General features: G+C 43.8%; 2 protein-coding genes across 2 annotated transcripts in view; one reads left to right on the plus strand and one right to left on the minus strand.

The window, feature by feature from the left end:
* Nucleotides 1-440: 440 nt before the first annotated feature.
* Nucleotides 441-3877, plus strand: HEY1 (hes related family bHLH transcription factor with YRPW motif 1). Its single transcript, XM_027452385.3, has 5 exons — nucleotides 441-759; nucleotides 868-931; nucleotides 1019-1102; nucleotides 1214-1295; nucleotides 1986-3877. The coding sequence occupies exons 1-5, from the start codon at nucleotides 560-562 to the stop codon at nucleotides 2567-2569; spliced, it is 1014 nt and encodes a 337-aa protein (XP_027308186.1). The 5' UTR covers nucleotides 441-559; the 3' UTR covers nucleotides 2570-3877.
* Nucleotides 3878-25341: 21464 nt separating this feature from the next.
* Nucleotides 25342-27908, minus strand: part of STMN2 (stathmin 2) — a 37400-nt gene continuing 34833 nt past the window's right edge. The window contains exon 5 of the mRNA XM_005016023.6: nucleotides 25342-26697. Coding sequence (XP_005016080.1) covers nucleotides 26638-26697 — 60 coding nt within the window. The 3' untranslated portion in view covers nucleotides 25342-26637. The remainder of the gene's footprint in view (nucleotides 26698-27908) is intronic.

Consider the following 27908-nt stretch of genomic DNA (forward strand, 5'->3'; position numbering starts at 1 on the left):
TTATTTTTATTATTCATTTTTATTATTCATTTTTATTATTTATTTTTATTATCTATTTTTATTATTTATTTTTTATCATTTAGTACCATATTTTATTATTCTTGTCATTATTTTTATCATTTTTTCCCTTCCTGCCCGCACTCTCAGCTTCACAAAACAGGAGGCAGCGGCTGCGTGCGGCGAACACACCCAGGCCCGGCGGGCCTTCACGTACAGACTCCACACACACCCTGCCACCACGACACGCCACGACACCACGACATGTCACGACACCACGACATGTCACGACCCCCCGACATGCCACCCCCCCACGCCACCTCCAGCCCCACACCGCAGCTTTCCCACGGCGGCGCGCGGCGGGGGCGGCACCGCGGCGGCTGTGCCGGGCGGCGATTGGCCGAGCGCCGCGCGGCGGCGGCCAATGGGCGAGGCGGGGGCCGCGCGTGGCGGCGGGCGGCGGCTGCAGCTGCTGCTGGTGCTGCTGCTCCTGCTCCTGTTGCTGCTCCTGCTCCTATTGCTGCTGCTGCTGCTGCTGCTGCTGGCGCGGCGCGGGGCCGCCATGGGGGAGACGGGCGCGGGGCGTGCACCGGGCCCCCTGCTGCCGCGCGCCCTGGTGCCGCGCGCCGCCCGCCGCCTGCCCAACGGCCGCCCTCGCCCCGCCGCCGCCATGAAGCGGGCGCACCCCGAGTCCAGCTCGTCGGACAGCGAGGAGCTGGACGAGGCCGTCGAGGTGGAGAAGGAGAGCGCGGATGAGAACGGGTGAGAGCGAGGAGGCGGGGGTTTATGGGGTGTGTGGGGGTGTGGGTATGGGGGTGTGGGGGTGTCCCGTGTGCTGCGCTGCCCGCTCAGCCCCGCTCCTCCCCGCAGGACGCCGGGCTCCGTGTCGCCCTCAGCCACCTCGCAGATCCTGGCCAGGAAGAGGCGCCGAGGGGTGAGTGAGGGGTGGATGGGGGGATAGAGGGATGGATGGAGGGGGCTGCCCCCTCCCCGCAGCCCCTCACCCCGCTCTGCCCCGCAGATCATCGAGAAGCGCCGCCGCGACCGCATCAACAACAGCCTGTCGGAGCTGAGGAGGCTGGTGCCCAGCGCCTTCGAGAAGCAGGTCGGTGGTTCCCAGCCCCGCACCGGGTTTGCCCTCCCCGAGCTGCTCCAGGAAGGGCTCGGGCATCCCCGGCCCTGCCTGGAAAGTTTCCCGCTCCCCCTTCCCTCCTAGGGGTCGGCCAAGCTGGAGAAGGCAGAGATCCTGCAGATGACCGTCGACCACCTGAAAATGCTGCACACGGCGGGAGGGAAAGGTACGGTGCAGCTCTTTAGGGCTTTCTTCTTCTTGGGGAAGATTTACAGCCCAGACGTTTTACAGCACTAGCTTCGGCTTGTTGTAGGGAAGAAGAGCTGCAAGTCTAGCACTGTGTCAGCCCTCTGAGGCAAGCTGGCAACTTGGAAAACACATATTTCTTGCTGTTGTTGGATGTTTGTTTCTCTGGCATTCTGAAATTTCAGAGCAGAAGCTAGAAAAAATACAGCTTTCAGCGAGTAGTGCAGAGAATGGGCAAAAATGGTGAAATGTGCTGTGCAGCGAATAAACAAGTTGCCTGCAAAAGTGCCCCTCTCTAAGTCAGGACTTGTGTTTCAAACGAATTTCACTGTGCTGTGGTTTTGCTTGCACTGGGAGACGTGAAAAGAACAAAAGTACTTTCCTCCCAGTGGTAGCGTGCAATTTCAGTTTAAAAACAGCAGTCTGTGACCGGTCTTGGGACTTGCAGCATCACAGCACAGAAATAAAAGAAAACCTTGTTAGCCTAAAAAATCCTAAAAACAACAGCAACAACAAGAAGAAATAGAAATGAGTTTGGCAGCTAATCTATGGTTGGGAATACTAACCACATCCAAGTGAAATATGCTTTATAGGGCAGGGTGGAGTGGGGAGGCAATGTGTAGACAAGGACTAGAAAACAGCATCTTAAGACTCCATTCTTTTCTCATAGGTTATTTTGATGCTCATGCTTTGGCTATGGACTACCGGAGTTTAGGGTTTCGAGAGTGCCTGGCTGAAGTAGCTCGATACCTTAGTATTATAGAGGGTCTGGATGCCTCTGACCCTCTGAGGGTTCGCCTCGTGTCTCATCTCAATAACTACGCCTCTCAGCGGGAAGCGGCGAGCAGCGCGCACACTGGCATTGGACACATTCCTTGGGGCAGTGCCTTTGGACATCACCCTCACATATCTCACCCGTTGCTGCTGCCTCAAAACGGGCATGGTAACACCACTACTACGGCGTCTTCCACAGAACCGCATCACCAGAGCAGAATCGCCGCCCCACACGCTGAAACTTCCTCACTCAGAGTGCCCCCAAATGGCAGCGTCGGACCAGTGCTCCCCGTGGTCACATCCACGACCAAACTGTCTCCTCCTCTTCTCTCCTCCATGGCATCTCTGTCTGCGTTTCCCTTTTCGTTTGGCTCCTTCCATCTGCTGTCTCCCAACATGCTGAGCCCGTCTGCACCAACGCAGTCAGTGAACCTCGGCAAACCGTACAGACCGTGGGGGACTGAGATTGGAGCCTTCTAAGGACTAACCCTTTAGTAAGGGTGGGGAAGCCTGCAAACCTAGCTGAGCTGGGTTGTGCCACGCTTAAAATTGAAGTTTTTAATAACTGGGACAAAGGTACAGCTTCAACTTAACTAAGTTTGTCTAAAAACTATCTCTTTGGATTTTTTTTTTGTTTGTTTCTTTTCTACATTTTTGTATTAGCTTTTTTTTTTTTTTTAAATAGTTGCTGAAGTTGTCCGAAAATAAAATTACAATAGTGGATGTTAACACTTGTGTTAGATCTGTTCTGAGCATTTAAATCACTTTTGTAAACAGCTTGTTTCCAATGTTCCATTTTTTCTGAGTACATCAGACCGCCTTTTTATGAAGAGATATCACCTATTAGTGCTAGCAACAGCTTAGTTTAGCTATTAATTTTTCCAAAACCACTCTTCTCAGCCTTAACAAGCTGTGTTTTTGTTAGTATTTTGACATTGAGATGTTCTGTAACGAATTACTCTTTTTGTAAACTATATTGGAGTCTTATATTTCTGAACAAAGCGTTGACAAATCAGATGGACCAGCTTGACCAGCTTTATCTCAGAGCCCGATTTCTATTTCTTCTGCAGTGATTTGGTATATTTGGTGGTCGTATTCTAGTCCCTAGTGGACATTTATTCGCATCACAGAATCACTACATTATTTCTTCTGCCCAAAAGAGCAGCATGTGCTTTAGAGCAGACTCTGAAATGTGGAGGGTGCAAAAGTGAAATTACAAACTACACTGGTGGTGAGTTTTGTTGCGGGAGATGTGAAGGAGAAAAAAAAACTGTCACCCACAGTAGTCTTCCAGCCAGAGCAGGTCGTATGCATATTCATTTCACAGGGCCAGATTCTGCTCTGAGTTACAGTGGAACGATTGTTCTGTTACCCTGTGTTCTTGGGGAACTGAAATCAGGCTCTTTCCCTCTGTGAGCTCCAAATTTGCACCTGAAAAAAGTTATGCTGGTATTTAAATAGCCAATGGGATGGTACAGTGGGAACCTGTTCAGTGCCCAACTTTATTGCTTAACAAATGTATCCTAACTGGTGGATTCTTTTTTTTTTTTTTTTTTTTGGTTGTATTTTACTTTTAGGTGCAGTTCAGTGCCACTCCTCATTTTGTAAGGGCGCTGCTGCATTTGTGTGTGTGTGTGTGTGTGTGTGTGTGTGTGTGCATTTTGTTTGTTTTCCTGAGAATCTTAATCTGAACAGGTTTATCTAGTGAGTTCCACTGGACTGAGTTTGACTGCTCTTGTATTTGTGTTGTGGCTAAATAAAGGAGAAAGAACAAAGTATTTTAAATGACATGTTTGTCTGATACATATATATATATCAGTGGACAATTCTGTGCCTCTGCTATCATATACAGTGTTGAAGAATTGCTACTGAGTGTGTCTGTGGGTATATGTGTTTACTTTTTCCTTGCTTGTGTATTACCTGCGCTAGCTGAGTGTAGCTTAAAATGCTGCTGTGCCTCAGAGTAACAGCCAAGGCAGTGAAAGTTAAGGATGCATTTTGTGTGTTACTGCTACCTGCCTGGCAGCGTGTGGGCAGAGGGTGAGGAGACATGGGTTGCTGCTAAAGAGGAGGTTGAAGCTGCACAGCAACTAAATATTCGTACTGCTTCATCTTAATATTAAAAAGCGATCATCTTTACCAACGCGGAGGCCTTTCTGGTCACTCATGAAATCCTTAACTGTCGTGTAGCTCTAACACAGGTCCGTACTTGGCAACCTAGTTGTGTTCAGGTGTACCCACGGTCTCTGACAGGTCCTGTATTTGTCATCAAGCAGTGTTATCATCACGGTGTGCTGCTTTTTTGAAGCACCAGCCTGACAGCCTTAAACACAGGAGGAAGGTTTTCTCCTTGAAAGAGTTGTGAGCAGATGGGTCCATCCTACCTGCAAATCTCTACCTGGAGAACATCGACAACTTCTGGAAGTACCTCACTTCTTCCCTGTGCATTTGACTTTGTAGTACACTTGCGCTGGTACATGCTGTATCCTCCTCTGGATTTAGCTCTGCCAGAAAATAGCAGAAAGAGCTCGGTCCTGTGGGAGAAGACTGCTTTGTTTGAAGAGGGGCTCTCGGGCCAATTAAGGAGTGGCGTTGACGAGAGGCTGAGAGAGGGCTAGGCTTTCTCGGAAGGATTGCCATGAGGCTGGAAAGAGTGGGAGGTTATTTGAGTGTGTAACCTTGTTCTACCTTCCGTCCCAGGCTGCCCGGGACCACTGCTAGATATGAAACGCAGAACACTGTGGGCAGCTAGAACTACACAGGTGTTATTGAGGAGAGATTAAAGTGTATAGTATTTCATGTATAAACATGAAACGGGAGGCTGTAAAATTCCAAATCTAGTTTCCTCGTCACGATGTGTATTGTCTCCTGTTTAATTATGCTCTGCCCTGTCCCTAATAGGCTTTTATATTAAATTAGCAACTCCAACGTAGAAGATTGCTATAGTGCATGCAACTATACTTTAGATCTTCTAATCAATGACAATGTTTCTCAGCCTTTTAATGGTTATTTCATTGACATTCAGATGACTTTGCCTGCCTCTAAATAGCTGGCTCTTTTATTTAGAAAGACCTCTATAACTATTTCTGTCCCACTGTCCTAATTTTAAGCAAAACTGAGAAGCATTTCACAATAAATATTTAGCTGCTGGTGTTTATCTATATGCAGTCTTCTCTTTCCATTCCCAATGGCAAAAGTATTAAAGACAAGTACCAATCATACTCAACCAGTGCAGTAAAACTATGTTAACTTCTAGAGACTGAAGAAACAAGTCCAGGGCTATACAGCGACTTGTGCTGCTAACTCAGTATTTCATGCCTGGCAATCACTTAATGATATCCGTTTTGTCAGCAGGGAAAAAGCAATGGCATTGTTTGTTCTCCTTTCTTCAGGAGGCTGGTAGCTGGAAATTTTCTGTGTAAGTGACAAATGCTGTTGTTTCTTGAAAACTGCAGTTCTGAGACATTCTGCTATTTTTATTTCCTGTAGAATACAAGGTTTCTGCACAGACTGAGAAAGGCAAGATAAGCTTGCTCCCATAGGCAGCAGATAGCTCCTGAGCCCAAAATATTTACTTGTTTACCCTAGTGCAAAAAAAGCAAATTCAGGAGCAAAAGCTTAGCCAGAGAGGTAGTGGAGAAGAAAGGAAATGCAGATGTGACTTGATCCCGTGACCCCCAACTACCTTAAATCTCTTTGGATGAACCCTGTCTGTCCGGAAATCCTCAGGCTAGCATTTTGTGTGGGATGTAAGACGACGTGGTATTTTATACAAGCAAATATTGTCTTCCTTTCTTGAGGAAGCTGGATTCAAGTGCAGGATGAATTTAAGAAGCTGGAAATACTGCATAAAATTAGATACAAACCTTTGGAAATCCACTCTGATTTGGCATAAAGAAATAGCTCATCAAAGTGATATTTTTTGCTTTTGGAAAGAAGCTGTCACTAGTTCTTAGGCCTGTTTCTGTTCAGCGCTCCCGCCTTACACTTGCAGCGTGACACAGTTTATTAGGATCACGCTAAAATACATGAATCCTGACTGTTGCCCTCTTCACTCACACATCAGCATGCGAGTCCCCAGGTGACAGGAGCCTTTCCAGGCTATTACTTAGTGGTGGGAAGCCCACGTTTTTCCGAGAAACAAACAAGCCCAAGCGAGCGCAGATAAACTGAAACCCTTCTTCCTGTTTTATATTGTGTGCCTATTCACAGGCTTTTCTTGCCAGAAACTCCCAGTTTGGATCACAATATACTCCATACTGAGCTGAAGCCTGCAGTGAATAATGTGCAGGCTATTGGCTTTGTGCTGGAAGGCAACAAAAACGATTTACAAAGCCCTTTTCTGAGGCCTCACATGAAAGGTTGTAGAGACGGGCTGTGGTGCTTGCCAGGTGACTCAGCACACGAGGTGTGAGCGTGCCCATGTATTAACCGGTCTACCTGGCCCCGTGGAGCAGCCCATGCTTTGCCAGTAACCGAATGCCTCTCCTTCCACTTGCCCAGCTTATAAATAAAAATGAGGACAGGCCCTTTCTTCTGGAGCCAGAAGATGCAGGCACTGACTCATGCTTGCAATATAGTAGCTTGACTGCAGTAATAAATGTTGAAATGCCGGTGCCAAGCAAGATACTGAAATTTGAAGGTGTCTTTTGGGAGTCTGAAGAATTCATCTGAATGAAGCCTTTATTAAGGAAGTACTTGGGTATTTCATGTTGCTCTCTCTTATTCCACCTCATCCCACGTATTTTTTTTTTTAGCAAATTCTACTTATTATTCATATAGCATGAAGGAGTTGACCAAACTGCCTTGTTTTAACCCATACTGTCTGCAGCCCGCCCAAGCCTTCCCAGGACCCCAGAGTTCACAGACAGAGGTTCTCTTCCAGCTGTGTCTTGTTCTTCAACATATCCTGTAACGCAGCTGTCTGATGCAGCAGCGGCTTCTCTAAGTGCTCAAAACAGCTGACCACTTGGAGCATCGTGCCCTGCTTATGAAGCCCTTAACCATGTTCCATTGCTTGGACCTTTTCAGAGGCTATTATGAGGCTTCTTTCTTCAGGAGAAGCCTCCTGGAAAGGAAGAGGAGATAGCTGGAGCCAGTTCTGCATCTCTTTCGTGCTTCTGCTTGTCAGGGCAGCCTCAGCACGGGGAAACCCCTGCAGACCACTCTCTTCTCTCTGCATTAGAAAATCTTCATGGAGTATTCCAGGCAGCTTGCATGGTCTCCAAGGTAAGCTGTAATATCCAGGAGCAGACAGTAGTAATGGGTTAAATCCTGGTGATGTGTGCATTTCTCCGTCTTGCCCTGTTTCACAGAAGCAAGGATGTTGGAGCAGAAAAGTTGGTGGAACAGCTCTGAGAGGAGAATGGTAGAGAGCAGGAAGGAAGGCTAATGTGGATCAGAGGAAAGCGAAGGCTGTGAGCAGATGAATGAAGAGTTGCATTGTTTGCATTGCCTGTTGCAAAGATACAGAAATAACTGTCGTCAGATGACAAAATAAGCTGTATGCAAGTACGTAAGTGATTTGGAAAGGGGAAGGGAATAATCTTAGTAAATTGCAGTTTTGCTCAGTCAGCCAGAATCAGATGAGCAACACACAAGAATTGAGGCAAATAATTTAAAAACAGTAAGGTGCTGGAAGAAATGTGTGTGGATATCTTTGTCTACTCTGGTGGGTCATCTCCCCAGCTGGGGAGGAAACAGGGCTTGGGTGACCTACTGCAAGAATGCATCGCAGCATGATTTGCTGGTTGTGTTTGTACAGTTTGGTCAAATGACCATAAGAGGGTGAAGGAATTAAGTGTGGCCTGTGAATGAGAGAGGGCTTGTGGCCTGACATGATGGAGAATTTGATATATCGGGATAACTGATATAAGCTCCAAATGACTGGCAGCCATTTCCACGAATTTCTCAGTTTCTCACCTGCTTAGCTCCCAAATTTTGGTACATTGATTTTCGGTATGTGTTAGTCATCGACATAGGTGTGAGGTCTCCTTCACCATGAAGTGAAGAGGGCAGGTGCGTGTTCTGGTAGAGAGAAGCTAGACCTAGTGAAAGTGAGTACGGAGCCACTTCTCTACTCCTAGCAGAGAGCACCAAGAGCACCTGACTTGCTTTGCATTATATGTAGGCTATTTATAGTGCAGATAATAACTTTGTAATACTGGTTCCTATTATCACCGAGCCTGTCTCCTTTATCAGAGAGGCCATTTCAGAGACTGAATTTCAATATCAAAAGATGAAATGAAAATAATTGTCATCTATTGTTGTTCAGTGATGGTTATGTAAAAACTTGTGGGATTTTATGCTGATTTGAAAAAGTAGCGAAGGGAACTGAAGTGGGTGCTGTAGGAACTCTTTCACATGCTACACAGCAGGCAGATCTATTTTTTACTTCGTAAGGGAAACATCAATTTGATTGAACAATGTTCCCTGTATAATGTCGATGCCTAACTGTCTGTAGATTGCCCCTTTGAATTTCTCTGGGATTCATTGCGTCTTCTGTTAAGAGGAAATTATCAACAACAAGAGGAAATCCTGTACTAGTACTGAATAGTCCTTATTTTAAAGGTACTTCCCTTCTTGTGGGAATTGTATATAATCAGAACAACACTCCATAAAACAGACGAATTATTTTAGAAGGAGACGGGTCAGCCTTTTATTTAAAAGGTCTGACGTTATCGTACAGAAGAAAATCAATTGTTAGAGTGGATGACATTCTTCCATGAGTTGCTTGTGCTTCACAAAGGTGGGGCAAAGTTTAAGGCATTGGTAACAGGAAGTTTGGGCTCCTTAGAGACTTGTTTTTTGGAGCACACAATGACAAAAGTACTCTTTTTCTTCCCAAAAGCAGCACGAGGAATAAGAATGATTAAACTTTACCCTCTTAAGAATTTGCATGGGTGGGGATGTGAAGGGTGCGCGTACCTGCTGGACAAAACCAAATACCCTTCACATTTGGTGGGGAAGGGGGCAAGATGCACCAGTCAGCAGCGTTATAAAGGACATGCAGAACAGCAGCTCATTAGAAAACAGACCCTTCCCTTATATTTGGGTTCTGAGGTACTGCAGTTATGACTACACAGTGTGTTTTTTTTTCCACCACATCAACCCGCACAAGTTGAGCAAGAGGCAGGTGCAGCCCCAACCTGAAGCCAGGGGCTGGACTGCAGTGTCCCAAGACTCGGGGCACCAAATCAAACAAGCGCACCGACAGGCGTGATTGCAGATCCCAGGCCAAGTTGCTGTCACTCCCTTGCCTGTTGCAAAAGAGAGGCTTGAAACGCCACATACTCCTCTCGGCCCAGCCAGCCACAAGCCAGACATGCACTGAAAGAAGTTCAAGCAAAATCTGTTACAGAGCTATAAAAATCTGTGGGTTGTTGTTGGTTTAGGCAATGTTTGTCCAATTTTTATCTCCTCTCTGGGAAGGAAGAAGGCTCCCTGCTTTTCCACGGTGCTGACAGAGGTCTGTGTGATTCCCTGTACAGCCCCTCAGGAATGCCCTCATCCTGCCTGTTAACAAACTGAGGCCTCATTTTCCGCCCCGGCAGCACAGCAGCATCCCAGGCTGAAAGCACAGCTTCAGTGACAGAGCTGGCCGAGAGCCACAGGGGCCCAATACTGGGAATTCCCATGGTCTGCCCCCAGGGACAAAGCTGAAGGAGTGACGCATCAGGTTTCCGGTTAGAAAAATCCCTGCTTTTCTTTTTTCTGTTTTACACAGCATTAATATCCTCATAATGTGCTAGCCAGACAGTCTGACTTTATGCATTTTTTAAGCAAAAAGGGAGCCGTAATGAAATTGTTCATTAGCTTTCATTTTGGCTATATGCTTTCAAGTGAAAAAAAAAAAAAAGAAAAAAGAAAAAGAATCCCCTCTTATTGCCAGCTCCTATGCTAGGAAGTGCAGCCTTCCCTCCATATTATTTTCATTGCCTTGCATGAAATAGAAACCCAGTCTGTATCAAACAGTTGCTGAGAAAGCTGTGATTCAAGCTTTATATAATGAAATACTTTTATACCAAAGTCTATTGGGACGCAGCCTGTTCAGCTCAGCTATCTGCATTGCATTAACTTTTATATCCCCAAAACTCCCATCAGAAAGGAGATTTTTATGAGATTGCATTTGACACACCCCAAACAAGGTTCCTTTAATAACTATGTCTGAAGCTTCTGACTGCAAAAGGCTAAAGAAGACTTTGCCAGGGGCTAGTGCCACCTCGTATTTAATTTTCTGGTGACACTATCTGCTCCTCACTCATTTGCAGCAGACAAACTGTTGCAACAATGCTGTTAATCCTAGGGAACCGTGAGAGATAATGAAGACAAATTTGTATATGCAACCCATACTCAGCATCTTTGTTGAAAGACTGCAGAAGTTGCCGAATGAATTGTATTCAAGGGGAGTTGGTAGGGCACAGCAGAAAATTTCAGACACCTTTTTATATTTAAATCTGACTAAAGAGGGGATTTTTCTTATTAATCCTCCTTCTCCCAATCACCAGGGCTTTTCAGTTTCAGCAGTGTTTTGTTTGCTCCTCCAGAGTTAGGTGATCTTTGCAATGTCCCATGGAGGTGTAGTTCTGCGTAGGGACCTGGGACTCAGAAAGGTGAAAACAAAACGGCTGGTTGAGGTGCTTGGCTGAGGTTATGGACCTGTTGTCTTTTTTTTTTTTTTTTCCTTTTTCTTCCCTCTTTCAGTACTTACGCAAGATTTCCTGGACTCAAAGCACAATGGCTCTTGACTTTGTTGAAGCCATGGATGATGAGTACTTCTTCACATCAGACAGAGTTAGTTCCTGTGTCAGAGTTCTAGGCAATGAGGAACACTGGTAACCCTTAGAAAGCCTTTTCCTAGTATCCCAAAGCACTTATGCAAATGGAAGGAATAAAAGAACCCAGTTCCCCCAGCACGCTTCAATCCCCTCAGCAGTAGGGCTGTATTTTTGTATTGCACACTCCAAAGTCTCCAAACACCTTCATCTACTTCAGCAACAATTAGATCCCTTCACTACTCCCTGATGAAAGAAAATCCAGCCTGTAGTTGGAATGAAACAGAGTTCTTAGGCAAAATTAATGCTCCCCTTAGATGCATTTTTGTGTATTTGACTTCACAACTCAACATCATGTTTTTAACATACTCTTTTGTGTATTATATACTAGGTCTTAAAAAAAAATATTTGAAGGCACAGCTTCCCATATGAGGTTTCAGATCATCATGCATACAATTCATTGGTAGGGCTGAAGGTTTCAGATTTTCTACTTAGACCCCTTCAGCTGGAAGGGATAATTGGTGACACATGAGGGTTATCTTCATGTGGACCAGACCTAGAGCAAAGCGAGTGTACAGGGAAGGAAACTTATTTGTCTAAGGATCTATGTGTGGGGGTGGTGGTGCAGGATGCACAGCTGAAGGCTCTGTTAGGATGGCACAGATTGCCGGTGTGGGACTGGGTTGTGGTAGGAACATGAGGTGCAAGGTGGAATCGCAGTGGGAAACCTTGCAGTGACAAAAATGTCAAGGAGGTGGAGTCCACAGGTATAGCGCAGCTTTGGGAAGGAATTAAAAAGATGAAAGAAAACTTGGTGGGACTGTGGAGAGAGGATAGGGCTGAGGGAAAGTTTGTGATTGAAGGGAGAGGAGGCTCCCCCCAATACTTCCCATTGCTAGAAATGGTGGTTAGCAATCCTATGTGATTTATCAGAAACTTGGACATGAGAGGTGGGGGATGAGTGAGGTAGGATAACTTGGACTGTACCCTTATTAAGATTGGGGTTGCCTCTATTTACAAAATGAACATAATTATCCAGATGAGAAGCTGGCAGTAAAATAGCTCTCCTTTTGGACAAGGTGGCCTGGAGCCTGACCTGCTGCAGACATATCTGTGCTCTTACAATCTTCCCTGGACATAAGCAGTACTGTTTTAGATTTTATTTTTCCTGACTAATTGCTTGTTTCCCTTCTGCTGCCTCTCTAGTTCTACTGCCAGATACCAGCAATAATCACAAATATGTAGCACTAGATAAACAACTAGATGCTTTGGCAAAGCATTTGTGCCTACACATGGCTCAGTTGCCTCAAATGGCAAATCTGTATCTTGCAGTGATGGCAAGAACCTATTCAAGAAGTGAACAAAGAGTCCTTATAAACTTGGGCAAATGGCCCCTCACGATAGTGTCAGGACAAAAGATGTAATTTATACAGGAGACCTGTTTAGGGATCCTCAGTAAAGAGAGAAAGGCTGAATCTCTTTTCGGTAGGAAGGAAAACTCTTTTCTGGAGGACATACAAAACTATGTCAATTATGACTTTCCTTAGGGAGCATGCAGAAAACACAGTACAGATTAGTGTCTCTGGAATAGTTTTGGTTTATGCTCTGGCTTTCACAAGACTGGAGGAGGAAGCCTGTGAGGCAGCAGAGCAATTGCTGTGTTTATTTGGGTGGCCCATGGGAGCGAAGCAGCGCCATTTGGGGGCGGGGGTGTTGGCTCTACAATAGCAGTGGAGCTGTTTGGGTAACACTTGCATACAATTTTATGAGAGAGAGAAAAAATAGGCTTCTATAGAAATAACTTTTACAACTCTGTTGATTTAACAGAGAAGGAGAGTGCAATGAGAGTGCTTTTGTTCCAAAAAAGGACTTTATAGCATGCATTGTCTCCTGAAGTCTCAGTGGCATTCTGCAGGTTGAGGCACAGGGGGCTGGCTCTGTTTGGTTTTCCTTCCTGTCCCTCTCTAAGGCCAGCAACTGTGGCTGGGCTCAGTTCTAACACATAGGGCACCAGGGAAAGAGGATTTCCTTAAAAACCCAAAACAAACCAGAAAAAAATATCGGTGCAGAGTCTTGGCACAACACATAATAATTGAAATTTTCGCCCTGCTGTTTTCATGGAGGCAAGATTCTTGTAGCAGTCCAAGAATGCCTTTTCTTCCTAAGACCTATGAGATCAAGTGTTACGTGGTCAAAACTGCAAAACAATTATTATATAACCAAGCAGGGAAATTTCCCTTCCAGAAAGTAATCTAGTGTCGGAAAGCATCTTTTGTCCCAGAGCTGTACTGGCAACTCTGTGGAGCAAGAATGCTGTGCTCCTGCAAATGCTTTTTTCCAAACGAGGGGCTATGTTTCTGCTGGTGAAATAGTCACCGTTAGCAAGTTTGAATTAACTAAAAATGGGGATATTGTTCTGCAAAGGCCAGTCTGAAAAGTAAGTCATGGTGGACACACTGAATTATCAGAGCCTCCTGGCTTACGAGCAAGCATACATAAAAAGTAACAGCAGTTGTAGGCGTCACTGCAAATCCTCCCTCCTGGCCCCTGAACTTTCTCTTATAATCTCAGAGATAACACAGCCTGTGCATGGCACACAGGGGATGACACCTTGTGACCTTAAATTTAAAGACACATATGCTTCTAAGGTGTCCAGAGGAGCAGGGAAGGATCTGTGTAACATTATTATTATTATTATTATTTTTCCTAACAGATGCTTCATTCTGAATGAATCATTGAAGAAGTGAGGTTAATTTGAACCATGTACACTACTGGTGTGGAGAAAGACTAGAAAGAGTCGTACTACTTCGAATTTTAAGAGGCAGAGATGCCTTGTCTAGAGAGGAAGCGTGATGGCAAAGCGCAGAAGTGCTGGCTGGAGGATTTTGGCTGTCGTATCGCCAAACAGACAGAAAGTAAGGCCTCATCCTGGGAGGGAATGTTTGCCATCTACTTCCCTCTGTTGACTGAGTTACTGAAGTACACTAAACTTGGGTAAACCGAAGGCAAATCTCACAGACAACAAAGTGGGATTCAAAGGCAGAAAATCAGCCAGATTCTTGGTGTTTGTAAACTGGTGGAGTCTGGCTAAAGATATTGTAATGGCTGAGGACAGGACCACTGTGCTTGTAGTTTAAGCAGCCAACTTTGTATAAGACCATGCTCCCAAAAAGAAAAGGCACGTATTACATGTACACACTTCTGCAGGCGCTTCTCCTTCATCTTTTTTATGTCTAGATAATAACACCCCGATCTAAACTTTTCTTTGCATCCAACTGTCAATCATAACCTGCACTTGGCAACGAATTAAAAAGAAAAATGAAGCAGAGCTACATTTTTCTTGTTCCAATCCTGTTTTTTAAAACAACAGCCTGGTATTAATCACCACAGCTACCGAGTGTGGGCAGTGCTTCAGGAGAGCTTTCCTTGAGTATTGCTTTCTGTCCCTGAAACATTGGTAAACTCACACGGGCTAGGAGAGTCTGTTTCCAGTCCTTCATGAAGTGCTATGGAAATGTGATGTGCCTTATAGAGAGACACCTTTATCTCAGTAATATCAACCCTCAGCAGCTCATTTGCACTGGTGTCCAACTGCACAGTATCTTTTATCCTATCACGCTCTGCCTTGACCACAGAGTATACATTTTTCTCTTTTGGGCAGTCAGAAATGGCAGCAGTGACTCATATTTGACACTTATGTCATTCGATATGAAAACCATTTCCACTGGAGACTTGCAAGGCCCTGTCTTGCAGTTTCTTTTGTTTTCTCACTACTTCTCTGGCATCCTCCTACGTGACATTATGTTTCAGAATGCTAAGAGGGATGCTCAGCTGGCACAATTTCCACACAATTGATTTTCTGCTGACAGAAGAGTGTTATTCAAAGGGGCTTCAGCTCTCCCTAAAGCATCCCTCAAATTTCAACAGATTTATGTTTTCGTGGTTGCCTGAGACACTGCAAAACAGCATGTCTATGCTCAGAACCAGACTTCACCCATGCTAAATGCACCTTCATGGCCTTGACATGATCCCTCTTCTGGGTGTACGGATGGCTTTGCCCCATCACCCACTGGACACTGTTTCACAGCTCAACCTGCACTGAGATGTGACGGCTTGGGAGAGAGCTTAGAAATGCTGTGGTTCTCTTTAAGAGAAGGTTTGCAAATCTCTTAAGGCTTTTTGGCAACAAGAGGTGATCATCTGTCCATCTGCAAATTATATTGGCTGGCCACCACATGGTAGTGGTCAAAAATAGCCATGGGATCTTCCGAACTTGCCAAGGAATGCTGCAGCACTTTCTTGGTGGCCTTTGATCAGAGGCACAGGCTCATGATTTGCTTGGCTCTGTTCAGGAGATACATGCTTTAGGGCTCTGGCTTTAGCTGTCATCACCAGGCATCGTTTATTGTTATCCTTACTTTGGGCCTGTGCTGCTACATACAACTACCAGTGGATTTACTATTCAAAGGTCAGTCGTTTTTTAGCACTGGCACGAATCGGGTTCTTCTCTCTTTCAGCTCCTACCCTCCCTCGGGTTATTCTGCCAGAATCCTAAGTAATCCTAAGCGACGTAGGATCGCTGCTGAGCTCCGCTGCTCCCAGCACTTTCTTCTGGTTCCATCAAATGCTCTGAGTGCTGTACCACTGAGGGCACATTTGAAAACATACATCACAAAACAAATCCTCATCAAGGTTCTTCAGGTGAATCATTTGCAAATCTCTCCAACAGGGCTGATAAAGAAACTCTGCTAAACATCAAGTTTTTTTGTGGATAGATTAAAATAATTATAAGTAATCTTTTCTGTCATCTCCACAGGTTCCTAAATACAACCCATATATCATCTCCTTGACTTTAGGTTTAGCACAGTTCCAGATTAGCAGCAATGTACTTCCTATTTTAGGGCATGTTATGAGGTGGCATCTAGATGAGAAGATGTTATCTGCAATGCCATAGCATGTGCCCTATTTTATTTACTCTAGAGACTCTAAATGTTTCCCTTTCGCAGTGACTAAGCCTTTCAACTGTGAGATCCTGAATGACATATTTGGAGCTTGATTCATCATTTACTAACATTAAGGAACAAATTCCTGTTGATATTAGTGAATATTAAGGTCAGATCCTTTACTAGCTGTGCAAAGATCAAATGAGCGAAAAACACCTCTTAAATATTACTTTGTCCCTTTCTATGACATTGACAGTTAATTTTAAATAATTGTTTCTTTGTTTTAAGTTTCTGTAAGAATACAAAGGTTTAAACCTATAACTAAAAATATTTTCCTCTGAGGACATATTTATTTGTGGGTGTTAAAACACTACCGGTTTTTCTTGGAATAATAAAAAATGAGATAATGTTTCAACACCAAAAATTAATTCAGTATTCTCTTTGGAATGAAAACATGAATGATCAAAACCAAATAATGCTAACATAATAGAAAACATTTGCAGCAGTTATTAACAACGTCCAATTAAAATATTCCTTACATGTTCATGAAACCACAGCCATTTCACTATAATCCATACATTCTTCTTTGAAGCATCCATGAAAAAGGTTCAGGTTTAAATAAAATTATTGCTCTGTAATCAGATTGTGATTAATGGTAAAGAAAAGGAAAGAAACTTATCCTTCAGTAATTTTGCAGATCCACATCTTTTTTTTTTTTTTTTTTTTTTTTTTTTTTTTTTTTGAGAGGCAAAGGTAATTCTTCAAAAAGTAAAACACTTCTCCAGTTTGACAAGTGCTGCATTCTGTGCAATTCCTTGTGTGTGACTTAAACAGGTTTTCACAGGGTACGCACTGGACTGTTTCAAGAGGTGCACATGAATTTATGAGGTCCAAACACTCAAAATGATGTGTTGCCCAGTTATTTATGTTGCTTTATCCCCTCATACAAATCCCAAAGAATGACCTATGTTTGCCACACAATGTTTTTGTCAGGGCTTGTAAGTATTGTCTTATTTTATGGTATGATGGACAAAATATCTAAGATGGGGTGAAACAGGCATATTTTAGAAACTGTCTTTTCCTTTTCATGTCTTTCTCTACCATTGTCTCAGGAGAACTCGTATTCCAGAAGACATTAAGCAGGTTGTAGTAAGAGGGGGTCTTTTTTTAAGACATTCATTAGCCCTTAAGAAGTTCGTAGGTTCTCATTCTCTTTTGACTGCTGTACAAAATGAAGCACAGTGCCATTCACGGGCTTAGTCAGAGGGTGAGTAGCTTATGTGGGCAAGTCAGAGTTGTCTGGATGACTTGGGTCATGAGAGAGGCCTACCTAACTAAGGTAGGGAGTATGTGAGTCATCCAAAGTGTGGGTGAAAATACAAAATTAGTGAAGCTTTATTTTCTGCTTTAAATTGCCTAGAATCTAATACTCTTTATAGGAACAGCACCTGTGCTTCCATTGAATTTCCTAGGGCAGTTTAAAATGTTATTGGTGATCTGTGTGATGGCAGAAACCTGAACACAGGACGTTTCCACCCAAACTGCTATCCATCTGGCCTCCTGTTTGCAGCAGTGGCCATTCCGTGTCTTGTAGGTGGCCTCCTGTTCATGAGCTGGTTGTTTCTGTGTAGGACTAGAGGCTGTTTCTCCTCTACTGCATGAAGAATCCTCCTGATAGGTCCCTTGTCAGAGGGTGTTTTTTTGTGTGTTGTTTTTGATAATTATGTTAAAATAATTTTACGACCCTGTATGGAGTTGTTAATGCTTCAGTTTTTTTCAGTGACATATGATACCCAAAGTCTTTGAAGTTATGCAGTTAATGCTTTGTCTAGTAGCAGGCTGATTGCAACACTTGCTATTAAACATGCCACATTTGTAATTTCATAGTAGGGTCATTTCTTATATTTAGATGTAATAAAATAACTGTAGTTATTGACGTGGTTACCTTTGTTGACAGGTAGCAGCTACCTCATACAATGCAATGAATAACATGAATATTCATGGTATCACCCACATACACATTTGCTTTTGTACTCCCAAAGTCTATTGCTTCTTTGGTGTGATTTATCTCCATCTCCAGGCATTTTCTCAGAATCAGCCATCAAGACAGTAAGATTCATGAGTCTTACCTGATTCTGTGAAAGTTATGGAGTGGTTCTGACTCTCCTCTAGGCATTTTGGTACCTCACATTCACAGTCTTTCTCTGAGGCAAGCAGCTGAATAAAACTACAACTGCTCTAGCTACTTGTAACCGTATTTTCAGCCAGTCCTTGTCTAGCCAAGTGTAATGGAGATTATTTTATATTTCATTTCTGTTTGCTTTCTTTTTTCTTTCATTTGAAGAATATTACTGTCTTCGCAGTAATGCAAAGATGTGAAAGCATTTTTAAGCCCTTTTCCTAATGAGATAACATGCACTGTGCAAAAGATTTTCTGTGCTTTCAGTCAACTATAGCTTCTAATAAAAGGCTAGTGGAAAGAAAATAAGGCCTTTTTAACACCAGAATAATGAATAAATCTGAGCAGAATAAGGAGAAAGATAATGTTTTCCCATGTTACACAAAGAAAGATTAAGTTTATGTGTATCGCTATTCCGGGATTCAGTATCAGAGTATTTGTGTTTGATTTCCACTGCAAGGCAGCAAAACTCAATACTACATTCAGCATAAATCCATATACTGCTTGGAAACACAGTGTGTTTCTTTTTTAATGATTCGTTTTATTTACACTCCAGATCCGTACATCATTCAGTTACTGCTAACTGGGTGTGCTGGTCACAGGACTTTAGAGCTACAGAATGCATACAGAGCTCTTAACCACCAAGCTGAAATACTTAGCTGAGGTCTTGCTTTTGTCCCACCTTTAAGCCATTGGAAAATGGTCTGAAATGTGGTGGGAAAAAGGGAGAGATACAGGCTATGCCTATGCGCTTTATTCCCTTAGGAATCAATTATCCGTGCTTTAGAAACCTCTTGCCTTGTTCTCTTTGCCTGGAGAATCAGAAGAAGGCTACAGGTAAAATAGTATCTGATTGCATGTTTGTCACCATGTATTAAAGGACAAGAGGCAAGCAGGAATCCCTTTACAGTGTAGGGAATAATTTTTCTCTGAAAGAAAAAAAATCTAGTTTCTATGTGAAAGGAGTAAAATGGGAAAAAGACAAAATGTTCTGTATATTTTATGGGTACAAATAAAAAGAGATGATTTTTTCCAGTATTAAAACTTAGAGGAAAAAAAAAAAAAAAGAATCCAGTTTTCCCTGTAATCTGGGACAGTGCTCTGAGCTTTCAGTAGCAAGCAGTAGCATGTCTGGGTGGCCTGTGCCAGCCAGGAGGGCTCCCACGGGGGTGCCTAGGTCTTCACCCTAGGCCAGACACTTGGAAAAGAGACAGTGCATGTGGGTATTCATTTTCAGTGAGCAAGAGGAAGAGCCACTCCACTTCTGAAACCCCAGGTGGAGAGAGGCCTGCTCCTCGGGGGCAGGATTACTCTGGGCTGGTGTTTGCCAAGAACAGGAGCTGGCTTGTGCAGGCCAGCAAGGCACATCTGCACGGCTGTTGTGGAGTGCTGTGGAGCACATCTGTTAAAACAAACCGACACCCAGGAGCGCTTATGCTGGGAGGAAATAGGATGATTTGGTAGCATACAGGCAGCCAAGCTGTACTTTTGAGGAACGACTCTGCCTTCGTACGGGTGTTTGAGCAGGGGATGGGTGAGCTGGGTGCAGAGAGATGGGGGTGCTGCTGGTCTGGAGGAAGAATTTTGTCCAGGAAACTCCCCTTCTGTGACAACAATTTCAAAGTTTTCTGTCTGCTTCCGTCTCTGTCTCTCTCTTTTTCTCTCTCTTGAAAAAACTGCTGTGATTCTCAAAGATATGTCAGGTAGCAGATACCACTACCAGGTGAAATCAAACCTGTGGGGCCCACACACCCATGAACGTGAGTTTGTGTGTTGTTATAGACACTATGAGTTTCCATAGGCCTCAAAAAGTGATCAGTCATATTAATAAAAGAAAATATCCCATCAGGGATGTTAAATGTAATACATAATTCTTGCTTGGGCAGCTTCAGAGGTGCATGTTATTGGAAGCTGGAGAAGAACTGCCATGAGCCTGTCTTGTTCTTATACTTGCCTGTGAGCATCTGCTACCACCCACCAGCCAAGACCGAGTAGGTCTTGACCAGAAGGACACCCTCTCTTCTGCTCTGGGGAAAATACAAAGACAAAAACAAAACCAAACAACAACAGAGCTTGGTGCAAGATAAAGTGCCAACCCTGCTTAGGCTCCATCCGTGCAGCCGTGGTGTCCCTACCTGCCCTCCGCAGTGGCTGAGCAGAGCCAGCTGTGAGCTGGAGCCCATGAGTTGTGCTACGGCAGCCGAGTGCTTGCACTGGCATGTCCTGGGACTCCCAGCACGGCACTGCTTGGCCAGGGAGCTCCTGTGTGCAAGCTGAGCTCAGCCAGCTCTGAGCCCAGGCCAGGGAGCTTGGGGCTGTTTGGATGCATCCTCACATATGTGCTGCAAGAGCCAGCAGCTGCCTTGGGCAATGCAAAGGCCTTTCCTTAGCCAAGACTGCTTGCTACATCTGTGAGCACTAAACATGCCTCGGCACGGAGGCCAAATGGAGCAAACAGTCTCTTAGTGAACTCTCGCAGGGACCAAACAACACGGCTGTGTGCAGGTGGGAGTGTGGGGCCCTGCCTGTGACCTGCCAGGCAGAGCAGCACCTTGCACTGGCCAAAAGGTGCCCAGCAGCACTGTACTGCTCTGCATATTCCAGAGCTCAGAGTGAAGATGTCCAACTTATCAGCTCCTTGTTAAAATGACCAGGTAGGGAAGACTGATTTTGTGTGGCTCTTTTATATTTAACTCTTTTCTCTTACTCATCCACAGATACATAGTTGTGAAAGAAAAAAAAAAAAAAGTCTGTGGTCTTGATGTGGAGAAACTGACCATGATGGATAATGATAAAAATAATGGGAAATAATAAGGGATAATCACTGCTCCCCCCCCCCCCCTTTTTTTTTTTTTTTTTTTTTTTTTTTTTTTTTTTTTTTTTTTTGTTTTTGTTTTGTTTTGTTTTCATATTGAAATTTCCATCCTGGTTTGCTGATGAGATGTATCAAAGACATGGAGGTATCCTCCTGAGAGAACAGAGATACCTGCCTGTCTTCCAAAATTATCTCAAGATAGAGATAAGAGGGGGTGCTGCAGCACCCCCTGCAGCACCCGAGGCATGTCTTCTCCTTCCCCTCCAGCTCTGCTGCAGGCTGTGGTCAAGCTCAGGAACCCCAGCTGACACTCCAACCTCTGCTGAGTCAGGCTCCCTCCAGCACTGGTAAGGAGCACAAGAGAAGGAAAACTGAGCTGGCCCCTCACAGGGACGGCTAAGGTCTAACAGGAACTGTTAATTCAGGCGCAGGCTGTGTTTCGTGAGCAAGCAGCTCTGCCGCTCCTAAACCTGTCTCTGGAGGCAGAAGACATGCATTTATCTGGCGCTGCTCCCAAAATAATACCTATGGCAGGGATAATCTGCAATCTGAATAATATGTTCATGGTTGATTGAAAGCTGTTTATATGGCATTGTACTCCACCAGTTTTTCATCATTTACAAAGAGGGAAGTGTAAAATAAAGTGCAAATGTTGAGTCTGGTCGCTTCTTCATCATCCTTTCCTAAGCTGCTCTAAATTCAACTTTAAAGGAGTTAGGTTATACATAAAACACAATATATACAACATGATATATACATCTCCTATATTTATATTGTCCCATTCTACTCTGTACATATTCTACTGTACATATACACTCAAATCCAGATTTTAGGGTAAATAATAGAGCATCAATCTTCGTGATGTCCTAAAGCACAATAACGCACAGCCTGACGGGTTTTTCAAAATAAAACTCACTGCCCTCAGCTGTATGTTAAATAATCAGAGTTTGCCCTCTTCTGGTCACAAGAAGTTGTACATGATGATTTTTATGAACTTGTGAACCTATGGAAATCATCATCTATCTAAGACTCTTTGGCAAATTGCATATTTGAAGAGGTAATGTTTCGAAACCAGATTTTATTATGGAATAGCTGTATTCCAGAGTTTGTTTAACAACCTGTTGCACATATAATAGGTAAGAGAAATTTAAGTTGTAGCTTGGCTGTTTCCTTACATCATTATCTCCTTAGGTCATAATTTCCTGGGATGTATCTTGGATAAAGTCTTTCATGTCCTCCTTCTTCAGGAGCTGCCCAAGAGCTTCCTTTCCCAGGACCCATTTGACCAAAGCCAACCTGTTACAGCAGGAAGACATTTTCCAGCATCCATTTACTGGTACCCAAAAGAAAGGGAAGCTGACATCCCACTGTAGACTTGATGAAAGTGGATGTTTCCCTAAGTAAATTATCAAATATACGCATGCTTACAGTCTCTGTGGACCTTTGAATAGAAAAAAGAACCTCCCTTAATTTTCCCAGAGGAAGATTTAAAGCTCAGTTGCTATCAGCATAACACTAAAGCTATGAAAGCTCAAAGCACAGGCGTTTTCTTGTACATCAGAGAAATGTACAAGATCCATGGGGAGTCTATAGCAGCCTCTTGCTTCTGCAGCTCACAGAGCTTTGGGTTATATTTGCATGCTTACTGCAGGCTGGGTTTGAGGGTCCTCTGTCTCGTGCCAGTGTTTGGAGAGGGAAAAAAAGAGTTCAGTGTTTTTGAAGGGTGGCAGATCTAAGGATGACCATCCTCTTTCTTCTCTCTGAGCTGTTTCATGGGTTGTTTAGGCTCTGATCTGATGGTGGTTTTTGATGCTAGCTTTTCTTGCTGTTCCGTACATTTCTGAAGTTGCTTTTTTTTTTTTAATCACCTCCCCAGTATCAACTTCGTGGGCTTCTGAATATTTCCTGTTGCTTTTTAGACATATTTGAAGCTACAGAAATGTAGATACTCTCACAGTCACAAGTTTCTGATGATGGTATTGTAATTCACGCAAAAAATTATTGTTTTAGAGCAACCCGTGGCCATGTCACTCATGTTACGCTGGAATTAAAGCTGAAAATATCTGGGCTCAGTCTCCAGATTTCAGAGCCACATTTACCTTATATAATAGTATGAACTGTGCAGCAGATGTAATGGCTATCCTTCAGAGGCAAGCCTTGCAATCCCGTGTATTTAGAGATTATCTCACTTCTTAAAACCGACCACTGCATGGCACTGTTGCACTATTATCACTGCGGCACCACCCCTGATGCATAGGGAAGTTTATCTGTAATTCTCCCACTGCCCGGCGAGAGCCCTTCGGGGTGTGAAGTGCTGGCTCCATCCACCGCTGAGACGTGCTCAGCACAGGGCATGTGCTGCAAGGTGCAGGGAGGTCCTGCTGCTCCCCGTGCAATCTTTTTGTGCCTCCACCAAAAACCTGATGAGAGGATTTCATTTGACGTGACGGTATCTGAAAACAGTTGGATAAGGTAGGTGTTCATGCTGATCCAAGCATAGGTTTTAAGCCATATCCCTCTTCTGGGAGAAGAGAGAGAAGCACTTCTCGGTATGGCTTAAGGTGTCAGGAATAAAGCTCTTTCCTACACTCCTCACACTTCTGAAAGGCCTGCTAAAAAGCGGTCAGCTCTGTGTGTGTGTGCACCCTACATCCAAACCTCCTGACTTTGGAAATATTTGAGTCTGTATGAGCACCAGTTTTGTGGCTTCAGTAGACCACATGAACTTTTCACAGATTTGCAGCATTCCTGTCTGAGTACTCAGCCAGCCTTGATCTGACCGATGGATTAACAAAAAACAGAGCCCTAACCCCATTTTGGAGACAGTCCTGGGACATGCAGATGCCACAGGTCAAAACTGCCTTTCTCACTGGGCTGCCAGCTCTGCCCAGCAGCTGAGCCTTCCCAAACCTCAGAGGGAGGAGGGAGCATCTGCTCTGCGCAGCGCTGGCACTCCAGGCTCCCTCCTGTCCACAGGGGGGTTTCAAACAGCCTGCAGAAAATGCTCCCCACAACAGCACCAGCTGCTCTAAGCTCACAGCATGCAGCTGGGCTTCTGCAGTTAATCCAAGAAGCAGGATATTTTTATTTTTATTTTTAAGTCCGGAGAATGCTACTTGCCACTGAATTAAAAAAAAAAAAACAATCTGAGATATTTCCAGTAGCCAAATGATAATGCAGGGTATTAGTCAGAGGCTTTTAGAATATATTTATACTTCAATAAAATGAATTCTACACCCACAAACTATTAAAATATCCAAATAAACCCAACAAGAGCAAAACATCAGCTCTGACACTGAGCTACTGAGGCCACATGGCCTTTTTCTTCATTCATTTCTCTGGTGCAGATTTGGTAGCCATGAAGCATCTCCCAGGCAATGCCCAGGTCTGGTTCTGTGGAGGGCACATGCCATGGAGCCTTCCAGCGGACACGCTGGATGTGGACACCCTTGTTTGTGGAGTCTGAAAGGGCCCACCACCAGAGGTTTGTCCTCAGCCTGTTGTCCTAGCAAGTGCAGCCAGCAGGACAAACAAGAAAAGGGCCTGAAACACATCCAGGTCTTGTTAAGTCAACGGACAGGGAGAACTCAGTAAGTGACTTGTCATTTGGAAATGTAACCCAAATCCAGGAGACCCCAACCCAAAATTCGGGACCTTAAATAGAGATAAAAGTTTGACTGAATGACTCTTTTCATTGGGGCTTAAAGCAAAATGCAAACTTTGAAGACTTGGCAGCACTGAGGTTTGTGTCATCCAGTTTCAGAGTTTGCTCTATGAGTCCCCTGCCAGGTTTAATTCTAGTAATTTTGCCAGAAAGACAAGGAGTTTAGGCAATGAAACCAACTTGCCATAAAGAAGTTGTGTTGTGCCTCTCACGCCGTTACAGAACTCATTGTGCACAGAGCTGACCTTGCAGCCCTGTGCCTGGATGAGCTTCTGCAGCTTGTTGACTGCAGGCCAGGACTTCCAGGGACATAACTTGGCTCCAGATTAAAACAGGCTGTATGGGTCAGAAACCGACTGTTGCAGATCTGGACCTTTTGGCCCATCTCTCTGAAAGAGCGAATGATGCCACTTTCATCACTTTAAATCAGAAAACTAATCCTAGGTGTAATTCTTGATCACCTTTTGAGCTTTTACCCTGAAAATCAGCGTGTTACCAGCCAGAATCTTGATGCAGTTATTGATGTATATACCCAAGAATACATTAACTTTTCTTTCTTTTTTTTTTCCTCCCCAGTATTGAGTGAGGATTAAGGGAACATGTGCATGTGTGTGTAGCTAGTTCTTTTTTAATAATCCCAGTGCTAGAGGTCACGTTCATAGGCTCAGTTTATACAGTAATCTTTAAAAATAACCAGCCTAAGCACTGAAAACACATAGCAGGGGTCAGTCCCGTATTAGCAAAGAAATAGGCTTGATTTATTAATAGGTCTTATTTAAATCTAATTTCCATGCTTTTATGACTTCATTAGGCTTTCACCTCATACGGGCACATGTCAGAAGTAATGGAGCGAGAGAAGAGACAAGCCCTTTTTCAGTTCACAGAACCCCAATTCTTTATTAATCACAGCTTGCTCACAATGACATACAGGAAAATAGCACTAATGAAGAGTAGAATATGCAGGCAGCAACCTCCGGGGGGATAGGGACAACTTCAAAACTGCAGGTATTTTGGGGATGATGTGTTAGGTTTCGTGATACTGTACTTGGCACGAGCACCCTGTCTAGTCATTCCTGCTGCTTCAGCCCTCTTTAGTCCTAGATGTCCGTCACTAGGTAGGGTTGGCTAACACTGAAGAGTAAAGGTCATGATGAATGGAAGTCAGCAGTGTCAAAAACAAAAAATAAAAGGTAACACCTGGCTCATGGGTTCCTGGTGAAATATTTGGTAGCCTCTTTAACTGTTACACACGTACTATGGTAGCATCAGAGAAGTATCATAGATCATGGCACCTACAAATAAAGCCATTTGATGCTATCTATTATCTGCTCCATTAATAAATTTTCAAGTGGTGGATTAAGCTCACTTTACAATTAGCATTTGTATGGCTGTTTGGCATCATTTAGAATTTGTCATAGCTGGATGGTTACAATGTGCCTTTCAAATTCACCTCAAACTGATACCACTTGCTTCCGTTCAGTTGCAAAGCTGTATTTGTTGCCTCTTGCCTCGGAAGCAGAAGCAACAAGCACTGCACACGGTGATTTAACCTCAGTTCTACAGCACGCTACAGAGTCCTGTAGCACAAGTTGCATTTAAAGAAACTACATTTTAAGAGCCTTTTGTCTCAGACAGCTGAATGTGAAGTCACGATACCTGTGATCTAGTCACTGTTTCAACAAAGCTTATCGATGGCAAAGCGGTCTAGGTTATCAGGCAATGACTGGTCTCTAGCACCATAGAACTACTACTGACCTCGTGGTGGGTGGGAATGAAAGTCGCAGGGAATGGAGTTAGACGTGAGGTGCTTCAAATGAACAGACCCAGCAAATTCAACCGAGTGGAAATAGACAACATCAGAAGCCTGTTACAGGACATGTAAGATTATGAAATAACTTGCATAATGCAATACTTGTATTTTTTAACAAAAATGTAAGTATTTACAAAATAAGATCCAAGTTTTTTAAACATCAAGCAAATCATTCTGCAAAGAGACCGCATTGTTTTTGTTTTTATTTTTTGTTTCTTTTTTAAAGTTTTTTATTGAGTTCTTGATTTTTTTTTTTTTAAACCATGTCATACATTTCCCATACTGATATCGCATGATCCATAATAATATAGGCAGGGGGAGTTTACTAATGGTGGGGATGGGTCACATCCACCATTGCTGTTTTCAGCCAGACAGTTCCACCTGGAGCTCCTTGTTTCTACGGACCTCTGCAGCATGCCTCTCCTGGAAAACATCAAGAAGGGAAAAATCAAACCTCTTTCTCATTCTGCCTACCTCAGAGGCTCCTGATTCTAACACATTTAGGTTGTGCATTGGATGCCTGTGCAAAACGTGTTTCACAGCACAACTATCTTTAGAGGGTGCAGCTCAGGAGAGGTGTCACCTACCAGCCCAGCCCAAGGCATATTCATTGCTTACATTCTCTTTATGCTCTGGAGTTCAGTTTTTTATCCTATATGGCCTGATAGTTCTTAGCACCTCAGAAAGGTTCATTTTAAGGGTCCACATAGAGAGGTGATTCTTGCGGCCTAAAATATGTCACGTGCGCACATTTCCTCTTTGAATTCCTAGATACTGAACTAAATACAGGGAAGGATGAATGGGCTTGGATTAATTGTTTGCATGCTGTATGCAGAAGAAGTGACAGCTACTGTGTTAGATCTAAGAGCCACGAATAAAAGGTCACAGATTGTAGTTCTGCTAAGAAGCGTCAATCTGAGTGTTTTGAACATTCTGGTACAAGGGCTGGAAGGCATGTCCTACGAGGAGAGGCTGAGGAGTCTTGGTTTGTCTGGTTTGGAGTAAAGAAGGCTAAGAGGTGACCTCACTGCTCTCTGCAGCTTCCTGAGGAGAAGTGGAGAGGGAGATGCCAGTCTCTTTTCCCTGGTAACAGATGACAGATGTGCAGGAACATAGGCACAAAGCTACACTGGGGAGATTCAGACTGGACATTAAGAAAAATTTCTTTGCCGTGAGGGTGATCAAACACTGGAACAGGCTTCCTAGAGAGGTGATTGATGCCCCATGCCTGTCAGGGTTCTTGGACAATGCCCTCAATAACATGTTCTTGTTTTGTTTTTAGTTAGCTCTGACGAGGTTAGGAGTTTGGACTCAATGATCTTTGGAGGTCACTTCCAACTGAGCTGAACTGAACTATTTTATTCTATTCTGTTTTGCTCTGTTCTGTTATAATCTCCTTAACTGAACAATGAGGTTAGCTGTCCTCTCCATTCTTACTCCTGCTGTGACGGAAAAGGGGAGTTTTTACCATAAGTCAATGTTATCTCCTTCTGCCAAGTTACAGCCATGTTGCCTTTTACAAAAACAGCCACAATTAATTTAGACTTATTAGAGCCACTGTATATTCAGATAATTCTGTGGAAATGGGACTGTGGTCAGGAACAACATCTGTTAAATGTTAGGAATGTTCCACT

Source organism: Anas platyrhynchos, chromosome 2 (genome assembly GCF_047663525.1).
Source record: "Anas platyrhynchos isolate ZD024472 breed Pekin duck chromosome 2, IASCAAS_PekinDuck_T2T, whole genome shotgun sequence".
Classification (NCBI taxonomy): Eukaryota; Metazoa; Chordata; class Aves; order Anseriformes; family Anatidae; genus Anas; species Anas platyrhynchos.